Genomic DNA, 18,865 nt, shown 5'->3' with positions numbered 1-18,865 from the left:
TCATTTGACTGAGTTGTTGTTGAAGGTGAAGAAGGCTTTTGGATACTACTAGGCAGACGCGGCAAGGCATGCGCTGTGGTCACACGAAACCCTGGTGTCCCAGGTATATAACCATAACATAGGTCTGATTCGCTGTACATGAATGACATTCCAGGGATGCTGACCCACAGCTGGCAGGGACCTCCCTCACTTCCACTCAGCCCGTTGATGAATCTAGTCCCGTACTCTGCACTGTGGGCAAGGCACTGATTACCTGAGGAGCAGATCACGAGTCACCTGCAGTGAGCATGTCTGCTTCAGACAGCCCACCCAGTTTTTAGTCTTAATGTCCCTGTGTTGTTCCGTAGCCCATGCTGTTCTTCATACCCATCCTGATCTGAGGGGAAAGAGGATTTTTTTTTTTAAAGATTTTATTTATTTATTTGACAGAGAGACACAGCGAGAGAGGGAACACAAGCAGGGGGAGTGGGAGAGGGAGAAGCAGGCTTCCCGCTGAGCAGGGAGCCCGACGCGGGGCTCGATCCCAGGACCCTGAGATCATGACCTGAACAGAAGGCAGACACTTAACGACTGAGCCACCCAGGCGCCCCAAGAGGAATTTTATCATTTGCAGAAACTGATAAATTTGGGTAGTATGTTATACTCAGATGTCACAGTGGTTCAACTGAAGGATGATAATTCATTTTTCAGTACCTGTTATTTTGTGGGAAGATAAACCATGAAAAAGTTCAAGTGTACTTACAGAAAAGATGTGTACTTTGTGTTAGGTACATAGCGAGTAGGTAGATGCTCATGTTTGATAAAACGACTCAGACACCCGAGAGTGTACTCTGATTCCATGTCTTCCTCCGGTATTGTTTACCTGTAGGCATCGTGTTTACACTTGCTCTCTCATGGCCCCAAGATACCTGCCCCACCACCAGGCATCAAACCGTGTTCCTTGCAGCAGAGAAGGCAGTGTAAGTCTGATAGGACTTAGGGAGTTTGACTTGAAGCCTTTCTGTTTTCATTCAGGGAAAGCCATCCTCCCCACGGCACTACTCCCTCCACGTCATTGCGTATAACTCATCCTTCTATGGGCCAGTTTAAGTAGCAATGTATATGTGTAGCGCAGGTGGCCATGTAAGATGTTTGTGAATGGCACTTGTCCTCTGATCTGTTTCACAGCGTATGACAGAAAGGCAGTCACACATGGCACTGAAACTAGCTCTTACGTAAAGGCCCTGAAATTTAGCCTATCCGAATCGTAATGCACAGGGCGTGCGTTCTGCATCCAAGTGGAGTACTAATTAAAGGTCCTTAAGCGTGCAATATTTATGGTCTTAGGGTACAAGTTCTCAAGTATAGTTTTATACTGAGAATGCTATATTCAATGCCATTATAATATAACATGTATTAATGTCTTGTATGCATTTCATAACTTCATAAAATATTTAAATAAGTTCCAGTTCACTTAAATTTGGATGGCTTTCATTCTAGAATGTGAACAGAAGTGTGTTTGGGGTGATCCCATGAAGCTCAAGGAAGGTATTGAGAGAAGGGAGAGATGGAAGGACTCTTAACACAAGATGGACTGTGTGAGAGTCAAATTCATTTATGATTAAAGAAAATGTGTGTTGTGTAGGTTGTGTGCGTTTGTCACAACACTAGTGTGACCACGAGCATAGACAGTTTCTAGAGTGACTTATTTGTGGATAAGTCACAGATGAGCTGTGACTTAGTTACCACAGAGGTACTCAAATTTAGCCTGTGTCAGAATCACGCAGGAACATGGTAAATGTTGGATTGCTGGGTCTATCACCGCATTACCACGTCAGTAGTTCTGGGGTGCAGTCTCCCAAATTTCCTTTCTTACACATTCTCAGGTGCCTGTCTAGAGAACCCACTTTCAGAACCAATGTCTGGGCACATATGTATGCTTCTGTTCTTCAGTAAGGAGATTAGCCTATGTAGACAGCAGTCAGTTACACGGGTCTGGAGTCCTGGTTCTCCAGGTGTGAAAGTAGACTCATGTATGTGCTGTACCTTTCCTGTCTTTATACCTTGGACACCCGAACTCTGTGTCTGGTTCTTTTTTTTTAAAGATTTTATTTATTTATTTGACAGAGAGAGTGAGAGAGCACAAGCAGGGGGAACAGTAGAGGGAGAGGGAGAAGCAGACTCCCCACCAAGCAAGGAGCCCGATGCGGGGCTCGATCCCAGGACCCCGGGATCATGACCTGAGCCGAAGGCAGACGCTTAACCATCTGAGCCACCCAGGCGCCCCTCTGTGTCTGGTTCTTAGTAGTCAAGCAGAATGCCACTCAGGCTGTATGTCTGTGGTTTGGGCGAAAATTTCACTTTGCAGTCTCAGTTCACAGAGGCTGTTCTCTCTGTGTCTGGTTCTTAGTAGTCAAGCAGAATGCCACTCAGGCTGTATGTCTGTGGTTTGGGCTGAAAATTTCACTTTGCAGCCTCAGTTCACAGAGGCTGTTCTGTGTGAAGACGTCTGGGTGAACCATTGTCAAAGAAGAAAGAGAACCCAAGCACAGGTCACCTTCTGGAAGTTCTGGCGTTTGACCTCTGTGCATCATGTTGATGTGTAGGGTATCCAGATTCAAACCCTGATTCTACTGATACTGAGTGGATCAGTAAACCTTCTTTGAACTAAATCCTTTGTGTTAGTGAAAGGACAACAATATTAGCACTAACCCATAGAATCAAGAACTTTGAATACCTTACAGTGGATAAAGCATCAGTAACATGGGACATAATATTGTACCTACTATGCAAAGGAACATAGCAGGCTTTAGTGACTATTTTGGATTTTACTTTCTGTGAGAAAGGAAGCCCACAGGTCATGTTTCATGCTGAATCCTTTCTATCTGAATGTGAATATTGAACTTTGGCAAAGAACCGAATAGCCTGTGTGCATTTGAAAATTGGACTGATTTGACTGGGCCAAATTTTCATTGGAATACTGCAGAATTTCTCACTCTTGTATCCATACATTTTCCTTTACTTAAATGGAATGAAAGCAAGTCTGAGTTGTTTTTGTTTCTTTTTTCCTTCCTTAAGGATTTGTTTGTTTATTTGAGGGAGAGAGCCCAGGCGGGCAGGGCAGAGGGAAAAGAGGAGAGAATCCAAAGCAGACTCTGCTCAGCATGAAGCCCAGGGCAGTGCTTGATCCTTGATCTCAGGACCCTGAGATGAGGGCCTGAGCAGAAACCAAGAGTCGGAAAGTTAGTCAGCTGCACCACCCAGATGCGCCAAGTTTGAGGGGTTTTATTCCCAGTCAACTGAATGTAGCCAATTATTTGTCATTCCTTCTAGAGGAACCCTGGAGATTATGACAGCTTCTGGTTTAAAATATTGGCAATAATTTCAATGTCAGCTTATTTTTTGCATTCACAGAGGGCCAGACCTGTGTCTGTTGACAATGTGGGTCCCTGGGTGTTTGCCAAGCCAATGCTGGCAAGTCCCTGGTCCAGTGGGACCAGAGGCTATGTTCAAAGGTTTGCAGGATGGAAGGCCATTCTCTGTTGGTGGGCAGTACCATAGGCAAGACTCTGTGACTGCCTGGGTTCATGGTTCTAATTCCTGGTCATGAAGAGTAAGAGGTTGTACTCAATAGTTGGGCAACGCTGATGGCTTGGCTTTCTCCCTAAGTAGACCTGAAAGATAGTCTCTGTGATTTCCCAGGGTATTTGTTCAGGTTTCCTGATGGGGCAGGAGTATAGGCTATGTTCAGCAATGGAGGTTGTGGTCAGCAGTGGGAAGTTACTTCCAACTTGGATGTCTGCCCAGACAGGGCCATCAGATGGCCTCCATGCTCTAGGGGCACCTGGGTGGCTCAGTAGTTGGGCATCTGCCTTCGGCTCAGGTCATGATCCCAGGGTCCTAGGATCGAGCCCTGCATCAGGCTCCCTGCTTGGCAGGGGGCCTGATTCTCCCTCTCCCACTCCCCCTGCTTGTGTTCCCTCTCTCGCTGTGTCTCTCTCTGTGTCAAATAAATAAATGAAATCTTTAAAAAACAAAAACAAAAACAAAAACAAATGGCCTCCATGCTCTAGTTTAACCTATTGGCTGGGGATCCAAGTCAGGTACACCTACTGACAGAGCTCCTTGACTGGGTAGGTCCATCTCAGCTCTGCAAATGGACAGAGTCACTGGGATCTCTGATTGGGTGTCACTCCAAGGTGGAAGACGGTCTGCTCTGGCAGTGTTCCAAGATCTGAACACTGGTTGCCTTAAGCCTTACCCACCTTCTCTGTGTCTATATGATCCACAATGGTGCAGCACCAGATTTCCCCAGGGATCCCCATGAGGTCAGACCTGAGTGGGCCACCGAGGTAGTGGCCTGCCATTTGAGGAATGTTGGAGGCGCACTCTGGGCTCTTCTCTTCTTGGTGGAGGAATCACAGGTCTCCGTGGTCCCTGCCAAGCAGGGAGCCTCATGGTGGGAAACTGCTGGCCCACTGTGTGGTCATAGTGAAACTGCTCCTCTTAACTTTCTCATGCTGTCCTTGTTGATCTCTGTGGTGGTCCGGGGTTTGCTTCGGTCTCACCCATGAGTCCTGAGAATTGCCCAGTGATGTCTTACGTGAATAGTTGCTCTAGAGCTTATTATGAGAAGTACGGAAGTGGGATCTACCTACGTCACCATCTTGATGGTGTCAACCCTCTGTGATGAGTATTGTTAATGTCTCACAAGGGAAAAATAAATGTTTTGCTATATACAAGTATGTATATGTATATATGTTTATATATGTGTATAAATAGGCACACACACAAATTGTGTTATACATGAAGTAGAAAAGAGTATACATTTAGGTACTGAAAAATAACACTACTAAGAAGAGTGAAAAAATTCTCTGGTGTTAAAAAGATTATTCATTATGATATTTATTTTTGCCATGCTGCATGTTTGATTGGTTATCGCTACATGGTCTGTTTTGCGTTTTGGTTTTTCCAATTTTATCCTCATGTTTTAGTTACAGCTCTGGGAAAATTCCAATGGAATATATTCAAGGAAAGTTTAGTGTTACCAGAAACATTTGGTTTATTTATGTTTAATATTCTAATGGAGATACTGGGGTTTGGAAGTGCCATGTTTTTTTTTTTTTATATATTTTTCCTTACACCCTATCTTATTTTTTTTTTAATTCTTCATGTGTTTTAAGGAAATAATTCCACATTTCATTCTTTTTGTGAATATTGTATACCTAGTACCATATTGCTTTCGCTATTATTAACATATAGCATGAAAATCTAGTCACAGTGTGAAGTTATTTCCCAACTTTAATTTCAACTTGTCAGTGTATCTGTTATGACACTTAGCTTTTAACATACATTATTTTTTAATGATTTTTCTTAAAAGGAAAGTCAGATAAGCAGATTGTAGGTTAACAGCTCAGTGGGATTTCACAAATGGATCACATCTCTATAGTCCCTTGAGATCAAGAAACAGAATATTGTTTGTCCTCTAAAATTCCCCTTGTGCTCCTTTTCCGCAAAGCTCAGCATCCCTTTAACACGTAAGGCAATGGATTCCTTTCCTGGTTTTTGTACTTTATGTAAATGCAATCAGGCTGTGGGAACTGACTGGAACTCTTTTGTAATTGGCAATTTTTTTCTTTCCATCTATTGCTTGTGAATTTTTCTGTATTACTGCACGTTGCAGTGTACCATTCATTAGAGTTGGATGGATCCATTTCCATTGTGTGAATATCAATTGACTGCAGCATTCTACTATTAATAGGCAAGTGGATGGTCTGGCATGTAAAATCTATAATTTGTCTTTTAATGAAACACGTATAAATATCTGCTGTCTAGGGGCGCCTGGGTGGCTCAGATGGTTAAGCGTCTGCCTTCAGCTCGGATCATGATCCCAGGGTCCTGGGATCGAGCCCCGCATCGGGCTCCCTGCTCCGTGGGGAGCCAGCTTCTACCTATCCCTCTCCTCCCAACTCCTGCTCTCTTTCTCAAATAAATTAAAAAAAAAAAAATCTGCTGTCTCTCTGTTTGGGAGTGAATTGTCGTTAAATAGTTTGGATATTCAACTTTAACAGATATTACCAAACCCCAACCCACAATCTTTGTATCATTTTTCACACTCGCTAGCAGCATATGGGAGATCTGGCTTATCCACATAACCTTCAAACCTTGGTGGTTTGTGTCATTTTCACAGTAGGCTTCAAGTTGGTATGTGATGTAACCAAGTCTTGGTTTTATTTCCTTTGTTGTTACTACTTCCTTTTACTACAGAGTTGGGCGTTAACCTTGGGATAATCTCTTTTTCTTTTTTTTTTTTTTAAGATTATTTATTTATTTATTCGACAGAGAGAGAGACAGCACAAGCAGGCAGAGTGGCAGGCAGAGGGAGAGGGAGAAGCAGGCTCTCTGCCGAGCAGGGAGCCGGACGTGGGGCTCGATCCCAGGACCCTGGGATCATGACCTGAGCCGAAGGCAGCCGCTTAACCGACTGAGCCACCCAGGCGCCCCGGGATAATCTCTTTTTCAAAATGTCTAGTTAGTTACTATGATCCTTTCTTCTGTTGTGATATCCTTTTCTTCAGGCTTTGTAGTACTGTCTATATGCTAAGAATGAGACCCTGTCTTCTTCTCTCATTATACCTCTACTTCTATCTCTTGAGTTTGTGATGAAGAGAAGTTCTTAATTTTAATGTACTCCAGTCATTTCACCCACTATGGTTAGGGGTTTTTACCACTTTTAGAAATAATTCTCTTATACCAAGACCACAGAAATACAATCCTTTATGTTTTTCTAATAACATCATTAAGTATCTTAGTTTTGCTCAGAAAAGTATTAAACAACGTCTTCTGTGGTTTGTGTAGTGACTGAGGTTTTTGTTGTTTAAGATTTTGTTTGTAAGTAATCTCTGTAATCAACATGGGGCTTAACCTTAAAACGTGGAGTCACATGCACTACCAACTGAGCCATCCATCTGTTCTATGAATGATTATTCCTATATTCCCATAGCAGAATGCATTCTAAGGGCTTGGCAATAGCAATAATCTACTTGTCATAGACTGTAGCTAGAATCTTGGCAAACTGATAGCTGTTTTTACCATTATCCCTCTCTCTTTACATCGCTGGGCGTAGGTTAAGTTCTACAGATTTTACTGCCAAACATGAGTATAGTCAACTCATTGGTCATTGTCTCTAAAGGAGTCCCACCAAGAGTGACAGCTCTTGGGTAAAGAGATTTCTGTCATGATCTCAGATGTAGACTTCTTTGGTATCTTTACAGAGTGACCAGGGATGTGTCCATTGTATTGCAATGTGGGTCTTGGGTGTCTTCTAGACCATTAGGATTAGCCATATGTACGCTGCTTGGAAGGAGCTAAAGTAAAAGTTTCCAAGTACACGAGCTTCTCATTTTCCTCCATGTGTCACTGCCAAACAGGCAGCAAAACATCATGAAGGAAAACCTATTTTGGATACTATTGTGGATATCAGAAGGAAATTATACATTTGCTATATCCAGCACTGTTACTATTCCTTGAAATCATGTTGTGAGCTCATGATCTACACCAGTGGTTCCTTGATTTCCATCCAGTAGAGGCACAAGCAGTAGGTCAAGTGTATTCATAAGATCAACATTTCCTCCAGATCTTCACCTAAGTTCAGAGCCACCCAAAGTATTTTTGTCATTGTGACGCTTCTGTTCCATTTGATTCAGATCTCCTGCAACTTCTTTGTCTACATTGGTGTTGTTAATATTATTCCCCATTGACTCTTCCTGAACATCTCTGCCCTAATTCCTATGTGTTTCCCAATCCTCAGTCTTTTTACTGTAATGTGCCATGATTCCACTATATCCAGGGCTTATTCTTCCTGGGTAAGAAATATAAAATCCTCTCATCTTTGCAGATACATGTAAATTGTATGCTTTTGCACAGTTGTTTCTTCACCCCTCTCCCTTAGAAAGCTCACTACAGAAATTTAAGGTAGATTCTCATGAGTATTGGGATTTCTTTACCTGTTCAAATGCAAGACCTATAGGGACATTGAGAAGTGAATGTTACATACAGCTCATGCGATTCTTCTGTATTGGGTCCTGTGGATCATAGTCTTTAACAGTGCATGATGTAAATTGAATAGATTTTCTCCCAGATCCTGTCTCAGATTAAGGAGTATCTGACAAGGTGGTGTACACATGGGAAAATTAGGGCGGAGCCAGGCCAGGGTCAAACTGAGCGGTGGATATTGTTGGGAGACGATTCTCTATGGGTTTGTTTCTCCATGTTTTATTTTTATTTTTATTTTTATTTTATTTAATTATTTGTGAGAGACAGAGCACAAGCAGGGTGAGGGGCAGAAGGAGAGGTACAGGCACATTCCATGCTGAGAGGGGAGCCGGATACAGGGCTCAATCCCATGATCCCGAGATAATGACGTGAGCTGAAATCAAGAGTCAGACGCTTAACCAGCTGAGCCACCCAGGTGCTCCTGATCATGCCATTTTTGATACTCATTCTATTAATGTGCAGTCTCAAATTGATAGTATTCCGTATGTTGAAACAGCCTTGAATTCCAGGAAGAATTCTTCCTTGACTGTGTTGTAAAATGGTAAAGTGTGCTTTTGATTCAGTTGGCTTTATTTTATTGTTGACTTTGCAAGAACAGGTAGTGGTTTGTACCCTTCTTTACTTGTAGCATCTCTCCTTTGGCTTTGATAACCTGGTAATGCTGGTGTCATAGAGAGTGTTTTCAATATCTCTCTTCTCTTTACTCCTTGGAAATGTTTGAGGAGATTTCAAGTACTTTCTCATTATATATTTGTATGATTTATCCAGTGAATTCATCTGGCACAGAGCTTCTCTTTGTTGGAGGTTTTTTTTTTTTTTTTTAAGATTTTATTTATTTGACAGAGAGAGATACAGTGAGAGAGGGAGCACAAGCAGGGGGAGTGCGCGAAGGAGAAGCAGACTCCCCGCTGAGCAGGGAGCCTGATGCGGGATCATGACCCGAGCCCCCCCAAGCCGAAGGCAGATGCTTAACGACTGAGCTACCCAGGTGCCCCTGTTGGAAGTTTTTTTTTTTTAATTACCTTTTCAATCTACTAAGTAGTTGTAGATCAGTGGAGATTTTTTAAAATATTTCTTCATGTTGGAGTCCAGGTAGGTTATATGTGTTTTGATATTTATACCTATTTATTGGTATCTACTTCTTGGCATATAATTATATATCATTTCCTTTTATAATTATTTTTATTTCTATGGTATCAGTGATACCATGTCTGCTTTCATGTCTTCCAATTTTAGTTGGTCTTCTCTTTTGTTCTTACTTGATTTAGTTATAGGTCTTGTCAATTTTGATTTTTTTTCTTTTTTCTGAAAACCAAATCCTCCTATTGTTGATATTTTTCTCTTTTTGCTAAATCCTGTTTTCTTCATTTCTGTTTTATGTTTAGATTTCCTTTCTTTCTGGTGCCAGGATGGCTGTCGTTTAAGCCTTAGACTTCAGCTCAGGTCATGATCTCAGGGTCCTAGGATTGAGTCCCGTGTCAGGCTGCCTGTTCAGCAAAGAATCTGCTTGCCCCTCTCCTTTGGCTCGCCTCTTGCTCATGCTCTCTCTCCATCTCTCTTTCTCTCAAATAAGTTTTTGAAAAAATTCCTTCCTCCTGCTGATTTTGGGCTCATAATGGTACTTTTCATGATTATTTGAGGTAGAGGAGAGTGATTGGTATTACACCCTGACAATACTACAGAATTATCTGTTAAGCTATGTGGTCAGTATGTTGTGTGCAAGTTTATGTGTCCCTGGAGGAATGAAGTCCTGATGATTCCTGCTCAGCCATCTTGCTGATGTTCTCTGATTGATTTTATGGTTGTATGTTAGACGTCATCGGTATATTTATCTGAAAGTTGTAAGTGGAATGACGTTACTTTTCTGTTATTCAATATCTTTCAGCTGTACCTTCACATGGCACCCTGAGCTTCCTGCCAGAGCTGTGCAAAGAAGCTTCATTTCAAAATGTGTCAATGGGTCGATATAAACATAGTGTCCTTGAGAAGTTACACTTAATGATAGACTGGGATAATGATCATAAAGGATATATCCAAATTGAGACTACTGCCCATAATAAGAATCTCACTGCCCACAATGGTGAAAGATACAAAATATTTTGTAAAACCTTCCTTTTTAAGTCCACTAGTTCTGCAAAGCAGGGTGTTTCTGTAAGCAGAATCTCCAATCAAATACTCAAACGTACATATTTATGGATAGAGAATGTGGAAAATCTGGAAAGTTACCTAGTACATGCTGAAAATAATGATTTGAACAATTTTGAAAATAGGATTGGATTGACCTTTCAGTCAAATATTTCTAAACTTCAGAGATTGAAAAATGAAGAAACAACTGCCAAATGGGATCCATCTGAGAGGTCCTTCACCGAGGGCTCAAGCCTCCAAAATTACCAGAGCATTGTCAGTGCAGACAGAATCGCTCAAGGCAGTGAATGTGAGAAAAAATTTCATCAAGGCTCAAATGTTAATAAACATCTGAGGACTCATTTTCAAGAGAACCATTCTGAACGCATTAAATGTGGGGAAGTTTTTTATCAAAGATCCAACCTTCTGTATAACAGTATGCATATGAGAGAGAATCCTTATAAATTTAATGAATGTGAAAGCGATTTTAACCAGTCCTCCAGTGTTGGTGATCATCAGAGATATCATGGGGGAAAAAACCCATACAGATATAATGATAAGCCTGGGAACATGTTTAGTCAGTCATCAGTAATATGTATTCATAAGACAATCTGTAGTGGAGAGAAACCTTACAAAAGTAAAGAACGTGGCAAGGCCTTTAAGCAGCGCTCAACCCTTACTCAACATCACAGAACTCATACTGGAGAGAAACCTTTTAAGTGTAAAGAATGTGGCAAGGCCTTCAACAAGCCCTCAACCCTTACTCAACATCACAGAATTCATACTGGAGAGAAACCTTACAAATGTAAAGAATGTGGCAAGGCCTTTATCCAGCAGTCACACCTAACTGTACATCACAGAATTCATACTGGAGAGAAACCTTATAAATGTGAAGAATGTGGCAAGGCCTTTAGCTTTCAGTCAAGCTTTATTAAACATCACAGAATCCATACTCGAGAAAAACATTACCAATGTAAAGAATGTGGCAAGGCCTTTGAGCAGGAACCAGACCTTATTCAACATCACAGAATTCATACTAGAGAGAAACCTTACAAATGTAAAGAATGTGGCAAGGCCTTTAGGAAGCAATCACAACTTACTCAACATCACAGAATCCATACTGGAGAGAAACCTTACAAATGTAAAGAATGTGGCAAGGACTTCAGCTTTCAATCAAGCTTTATTCAACATCACAGAATTCATACTGGAGAAAAACCTTATAAATGTAAAGAATGTGGCAAGGCCTTCAACAAGCCCTCAACCCTTACTCAACATCATAGAATTCATACTGGAGAGAAGCCTTACAAGTGTAAAGAATGTGGCAAGGCCTTCATCCAGCAGTCACACCTAACTGTACATCACAGAATCCATACTGGAGAGAAACCTTATAAATGTAAAGAATGTGGCAAGGCCTTTAGCTTTCAGTCAAACTTTATTCAACATCACAGAGTCCATACTCAAGAGAAACATTACCAATGTAAAGAATGTGGCAAGGCCTTTAAGCAGGAAGCAAACCTTATTCAACATCACAGAATTCATACTAGAGAGAAACCTTATAAATGTAAAGAATGTGGCAAGGCCTTTAGGAAGCAATCACAACTTACTCAGCATCACAGAATCCATACTGGAGAGAAACCTTATAAATGTAAAGAATGTGGCAAGGCCTTTATCCATCGTTCAAGCTTTACTCAACATCACAGAATCCATACTGGAGAGAAACCTTACAAATGTAAAGAATGTGGCAAAGCCTTTAACCAGCAATCACACCTAAATACACATCACAAAATTCATACTGGAGAGAAATCTTATAAATGTAACGAATGTGGCAAGGCCTTTAGCTTTAAATCAGGCTTCACTCAACATCACAGAATTCATACTGGTGAGAAACCTTACCAATGTAAAGAATGTGGCAAGGCCTTTATCCAGCTCTCACACCTTAATCGACATCACAGTATTCATCATGTAGAGAAACCTTATAAATGTAAAGAATGTGGCAAGGCCTTTAACCACCACTCAGGCCTTACTCAACATCACAGAATTCATACTGGAGAGACACCTTACAAATGTAAAGAATGTGGCAGGGCCTTTAAGCAGCAGTCAAACCTTATTAAGCATCACAGAATTCATACTGCAGAGAAACCCTACAAATGTAAAGAATGTGGCAAAGCCTTTAAGCACCATGTACACCTTAGGCAACATCACAGCATCCATACTGGAGAGAAACCTTACAAATGCAAAGAATGTAGCAGGGCCTTTATCCATCAGTCAGGCCTTACTCGACATCACAGAATTCATACTGGAGAGAAACCTTACAAATGTAAAGAATGTGGCAAAGCCTTTAACTGGCATTCAGCCCTTACTCTACATTACAGAATTCATACTGGAGAGAAACCTTTCAAATGTAAATACTGTGGCAAGAGGTTTATCCAGCAATCAAGCTTTACTCAACATCACAGAATTCATACTGGAGAGAAACCTTACAAATGTAAAGAATGTGGCAAGGCCTTTATCCAGCAGTCACACCTGACTTTACATCACAGAATTCATACTAGAGGAAGTCTTACAAATCTGAAGACTGTGAGAGAATTTTAAGGACTGCTGAACCCTAACTCCACATCAGAGAATTCCTATTGGAGAGTAACTATACACGTGTATAAAGAACGTGGCAAGACCTATAAGCAATGCTCAACCCTCATTCCTTATCAGGGAATTTATAGTGGAGGTGATTTTACAAATATAAAAATCTGTCAAGCCCTTTCATTGTGCTCAAGCTTCCAGCATTACAGAATTCATACTACAGAGAAACCTTAGAAGTGTAAAGAATGTGGTAGAGCTTTTGGATTGCTCAACCTTTTTTTTTTTTTTAAGATTTTATTTATTTATTTGACGGATAGAGTCACAGCGAGAGAGGGAACACAAGCAGGGGCAGTGGGAGAGGGAGAGGCAGGCTTCCCACCGAGCAGGGAGCCCGATGTGGGGTTTGATCCCAGGACCCTGGGATCATGAGCCGAGCCAAAGGCAGACGCTTAATGACTGAGCCACCCAGGCACCCCTGGATTGCTCAACTTTTACTCAGCATCACGGAGTTCATACTGAGGAGAAATACTACATACGACAAATGGAAAGAATGTGGCAAACCTCTAGCTGGAAGTCATAACTTGCTCAACATCATCCTTACCATACAGGAGCAAAACTGTAACATGTAAAGAAAGCAGCCAAGCCTTTAAGTGGAATTCAATCCTTACTGGGTATCCCAAAATGCAGTCTCGGTTCAAACTGTACAAACATAATGAATGAGGAAAGACTTCCTCTTAACAATTTAGAAAACATCAGAGTTCAGAGAAGAAATGTAACTTGAAGATAAAAATATGTAGAAACGTTTTAAACATCAAATGTCAGTAAATGTCATAGAATTCACAGTACAAAGCAGTACATCTGTCACTCTTCAGAGATTACATCGAAAAAGGAATAATACAAAGTTAGTTAGATAATGTATATGCTGTTGTGCTTCATAATATAGAAGAGAGGGATTTTTTTAAACATTTGGTCAGTATTTTTAAGATTTATTTACTTGACAGCACAAGCAGGGGGATCGGCAGGCAGAGGGAGAGGGAGAAAGCAGGCTCCCTGCTGAACAAGGAGCCCAATGTGGGGCTCGAACCCTGGACCCCGGGATCATGAAATGAAGAACTCCTCATAGATACCAGAGAATAGCTAACTCTTGCATAAAATGAGATACATCCACATTTTTAGAGAATTACCGGAGTCCTGAAAGTGTTTTAGTAGCAAAATTAAGTTGGTAAGAAGTTAAACTAGACTGCTATATAAGAAGTCTTCTTTAAGCCTCATGGTAATCACAAAACGAAAAAATGTAGTAGATACACAAAACAGAAAAGAGAAAATAACCTAAGTATACCCTTACAGAAAATCATCAAATCACAAAGATAGCAAATGAATAAGAAAGGGACAAATAACTCTAAACAGGTAGAAAACAAAAGAATGACAACCGTAACTCCGTACTTGTACTGATACTTGCTTTAAATATAAAGGGACTAAATTCTCCAATCCAAAGACAGATTGCCTGAAGCGAAAGAAATACAAGACCCAACTATAGTCTTCAAGAGACTGCAAGTTTTAAGAACACACAGACTGAAAGTGCAGGTGTGGAAAAAGATATTCTATGCAAATGGTATCGAAAAGAAAGCAGGATAGCTATGTTTCCATCAGTCAAAATAAACTTTAAGCCAGAGAGTATAGTAATACACGGCAAAGGTCATTATATAAAGGGCTCACTTTGTGCAGTGTTTTTAATTACGTGGTGTTTGGCATAATGTCAAAAAGGATTTCCCCCATTTTAGATTTGGAAGGACAGGAATAGTATGATTACGTAACTTGTGTAGTACTTACCACTTTCAAAACCAACACCTTTTTTATGACCTATTGCTGTGTTTTGAGGGTTGGGGGGAAAACTGGACAATTTGAGAAAGACCTATTGCTTTCAGATTTTGATGTGTGTGAAAAAAGTATGGATGCAGGGAAAATCTTGGCAATTTAACAAGTAGCCAATAGTTTATCAAAACTAACTTGTACAGGCTAATAAATCTTTTCACAGTTTTCAGTTGTCTAAGCTCTTGCTATTATACATTGCATAGTTTTTGCACATGTTATTTAATTTACATTGTTATCTGCTATTTAAAGTCCCTAAATAAATTACTTGTACTTTCAGGCAGGTTACCATAGTGCCCTTCAGTAAGATTTCTGCTATCATTTCTGGGCAGTATTTCTTAAATACAGTTGCAAATGATAGGCTTTGTATGGGTCACCTTTGTCATAATTGTGATAGTGGATTTAGTTGAAGCTGGGTTTTTTCTGAAATGTACATCTTCCCATAAGAAACCCTTACATTCCAGTTGATTCAAAGTTTTTAGCATAGCTTACATGTGACTAACGGTTGTATACATTATATATGCATTTATTAAACATAAAGCATTCACTCCCTTAATGTTGGGAGAAAGGTAGCTAATGTACTTACAATTTGTGTTAAATTAAAGCTGTAGGTTTGTATATTCATATAGAGTAGTTGCTTTCTGCTCTCTGAGCAAAAAACAATTGGATTGTTGATTTTTTTCAAAAATTTGGATGCATAGGAGTCGCTTATTAAAGATTTTTTTTTTTTTTAAAGATGTTATTTGACAGAGACACAGCGAGAGAGGGAACACCAGCAGGGGGAGTGGGAGAGGGAGAAGCAGGCTTCCCGCGGAGCAGGGAGCCCAATGTGGGACTCGATCCCAGGACCCTGGGATCATGAGCAGAGCCCAAGGCAGACGCTTAATGACTGAGCCACCCAGGCGCCCCAGGAATCACTTACTTTTAGAAACTAATTTTGTTTGATCTATAGTATTTTTTACATTTACATTTTTCTATTAAATATATGTGCTTTTCCTTAAAAAAATAAAAAGTAATAAAGCCGTCAATTCAACAAACGGATATAACTTATAATTGTTTGTGCACCCAACATAAAAGCACGTAACACAAAACAACTATTAGCAGACAAGAACAGAGGAAGAGACAGCAGTACATTAGAAGTGGACTTCAATACTGCGCCTTCAGTAACGGGTAGGTTATCCAGACAAAATTTATAAGGGGACATCAGACTTCCAACACCGCATCCAACAACATCTGAATACACATTCTTCTCACATGCACATGGAGCATTCTCCAGTATAGATTATATGTTAGGCCACAAAACAAATCTTAATAAATTTATGAACAAAATGATAACGAAGCACCTTTTCCAACCACTATGGCATGAAACGAAGTACAAAACTAGAAAATACACAAATACGTGAAAAATAAACGAGAAATTATTCATAATAACCAAAATAATGGAAATACCTTGTTCATTGTCAGATGAATAATGTGGTACATATATACAATGTATACTGGATATAATTAACAATACATTTGAGAAGAGCTCCTAAAAATTCTTACCACATGAAAAATTGTAATGAGGTGCTAACTATGTTTTGCAATATATATATCAAATCATAATGCATCTTAATACAATGTTACCTGTTAATTATATCTCAATGAGACTGAGGAAAAGTGAAAAAGCAGATTAGTGGTTTCCTAGCCACAGGGATAAGACAGTGGGGATGGCGACAGTAAATATCCAGTCTCTGTAAGAGACGATTCAGTGTAAAATTGACTGGTTTGCTTGCACCTATGTGTGAATCAGAAACCTAACATTTGCACAGTTTTAAAAAAGATTTTGACAGAGTACAAGCAGGGGGAGGGGCTGAAGGGGGAGAGGGGGAAGCACCCTCCTTGCTGAGCAGGGAGCCCAACATTGGGCTCCATCCCAGGACGCTGAAATCGACCTGAGCCAAAGGCAGGCGCTTAACCAACCGGCAACCCAAGTCCCCCATCCGGTCCATTTGTACATTTCAAGTCGGTGAATTAATACACTGGAAATCCTATGCAAAAGCTGTTACAAAGAACCCTAAATAAGAAATGCCTGTATAAGAAGACTAATATATCAAGACTATATAAATTCAGCTCTTAAACACACACGTGTAAGATTTCAAATGGAATTTATGATTTAACTTCTGTGTTTTAAGCACACAGGAAGTTTTGTCAAATTACACATAATTATTAGTATGAGTTATGTTCAACACTTTGATGTTGGATGAAGAAAATGTACACATGCTAATCTGTATGGGTTTCTCCAAGGAAAAAGTCAATAGAATGGATATCTGTGTATCTCTCTTTTATTTTCACTATCTACATTTCTATAGATCTGTAGATACAGAAATAGATAATAGGCATGTCATAAATAGAAATAGATCTCTATTTCTCTATCTCTTTAATGAATTGGCTAACCCGGTGGTTGAGAGCTGGCAAGTTGTAATCTGCAAAGATGTCCAGCAGGCTGGAGACCCAGGGAGGTGCTGATGTTGAAGCTGGAGAATTTGAAGAGTCTGGAGACAGGGAAAAAGCACCTTTGGAACATACAGCTAATTACTATGTTCTCCAGGATAGACTGTCTAGTAAGTGGTATGGGCTTACTGGCATATAACTAATACAAACTAACTGAAATAGAAGAAAGTGCAAATAATTTCTAAAAAGAGTTAAACATCGTCTTACAATATTTTGACTAAATGTAAGAATATAAAGCATTTTCAAGCATGCACTAGTTCATACCTTCCACAAAAGACAAAATCAGAATTATGGTAGGATGTATACATTTAACAATATAATCGAGCATATCCATTTTTCATAGCATAAGTAAAAATTTCGTGTTAGCCGAGGAGAAAATATTTTAATTATTAAATAGGATTAAAAGACAACACCTCTGCAATTGAACTATGGAATTATTTTTCTAAGTACAGAAGTTAATTGACTTGAATATTCAATAATGAATTGCTCAAATTTCACAGCTAGTAAGTAGAATACAAATAAATACAGAGACATCACTTTTCAGCTCATGACAGACAAGATTAAAATGAGTGGTAATAAGGAGCGTTGGTGAGGCCAGGGGGAAGAACATACACTGTGTATAAAATGGGATATAAGTGTAACTTTGGGGAACAGCTCCTGTCCAGTAGCTATAAAAATTTTGAATTCATTCACCTTTGAAGCAGTAATTACAGCTCACATTCTACTACTCATAGAAATAAATAGGGGCGCCTGGGGGGCTCAGTCAAATAAGCACCTGCCTTTAGCTCAGGTCATGATCCCAACCCTGGCATCAAGCCCCATGTCTGACTCCCTGCTCAGCAGGGAGCCTTCTCCCTCCGTCTGTCACTCCCCCTGCTTGTGCGCTCTCTCAAATTAAAAAAAACAAATAGATACAAATCTGTCTGAAACATAAATCCCATTCTTTATATGGAGGAACTTAAAAATGACTTCTATGTGATCAATAAGAAAATACATGGATATTTTAAGGTATATCCTCATTCCATTTTTACTACGAATAAAACATCTCTAAAATAGATCACATAAATGTTGAGAAAAGCTGCATCATATTATATAACAATATGCAAGTAAAATGGCATGCATACTTTTAATTCAATATCTGTATGTATATTTATAAAAGACTTAAAATTATACAGCTAGGAAAATCTGAGTGTATGTTTCCATAGAGAGGGATTCATATTGCATATATAATTATAAAGTACATAACTTACCTCTCATTTGGAAGTATTTGAAATATTTGCCCACAAAGAAATGTTAACATTGGTAACAACTCTTGGAAGCACACTTGAAACTGTCCATCTGCTCACAAAGCCAAAGTTCTAGGTTGTTTCCTAGTTGAATTGTAAGCATTTTTCTCTCATTTATAATGAATGACCCAGAACAATTACTCGATATACAATTGGCCTTCAGTTCAATAGATGAAGTATAGATTATTTCACAGACCTCCAGTTTTTAGATATCTAGGTTGATTCTATTTTTTTAAGTAATTCTTTAATCAAGTTTGTCATGATTTTATTTTATTTTTTATTTTTTAAAGTTGTGTTTTGTGTGTGTGTGTGTGTGTGTGTGTGTGTGTGTGTTTGACAGAGACAGCGATAGTGAGAGCAGGAACACAAGCAGGGGGAGTGGGCGAGGGAGAAGCAGGCTTCCCTCTGAGCAGGGAGCCCGATGTGGGACTCGATCCCAGGACGCCGGGATCATGACCTGAGCCAAAGGCAGACGCCCAATG

General features: G+C 39.9%; 1 protein-coding gene across 1 annotated transcript in view; it reads left to right on the top strand.

Moving 5' to 3' along the window:
* Nucleotides 1–15,398, top strand: part of LOC113935809 (zinc finger protein 91-like) — a 65,957-nt gene extending 50,559 nt beyond the window's left edge. The window contains 2 exon segments of the mRNA XM_035725257.1: nucleotides 10,776–12,715; nucleotides 12,959–15,398. Coding sequence (XP_035581150.1) covers nucleotides 10,776–12,715; nucleotides 12,959–13,164 — 2,146 coding nt within the window. The 3' untranslated portion in view covers nucleotides 13,165–15,398.
* Nucleotides 15,399–18,865: the final 3,467 nt, after the last annotated feature.

This window comes from Zalophus californianus, chromosome 17 (assembly GCF_009762305.2).
Source record: "Zalophus californianus isolate mZalCal1 chromosome 17, mZalCal1.pri.v2, whole genome shotgun sequence".
Lineage (NCBI taxonomy): Eukaryota > Metazoa > Chordata > Mammalia > Carnivora > Otariidae > Zalophus > Zalophus californianus.
Note: the sequence above shows the minus strand (reverse complement) of the source record. Positions and strands in the feature narration are given on the sequence as shown.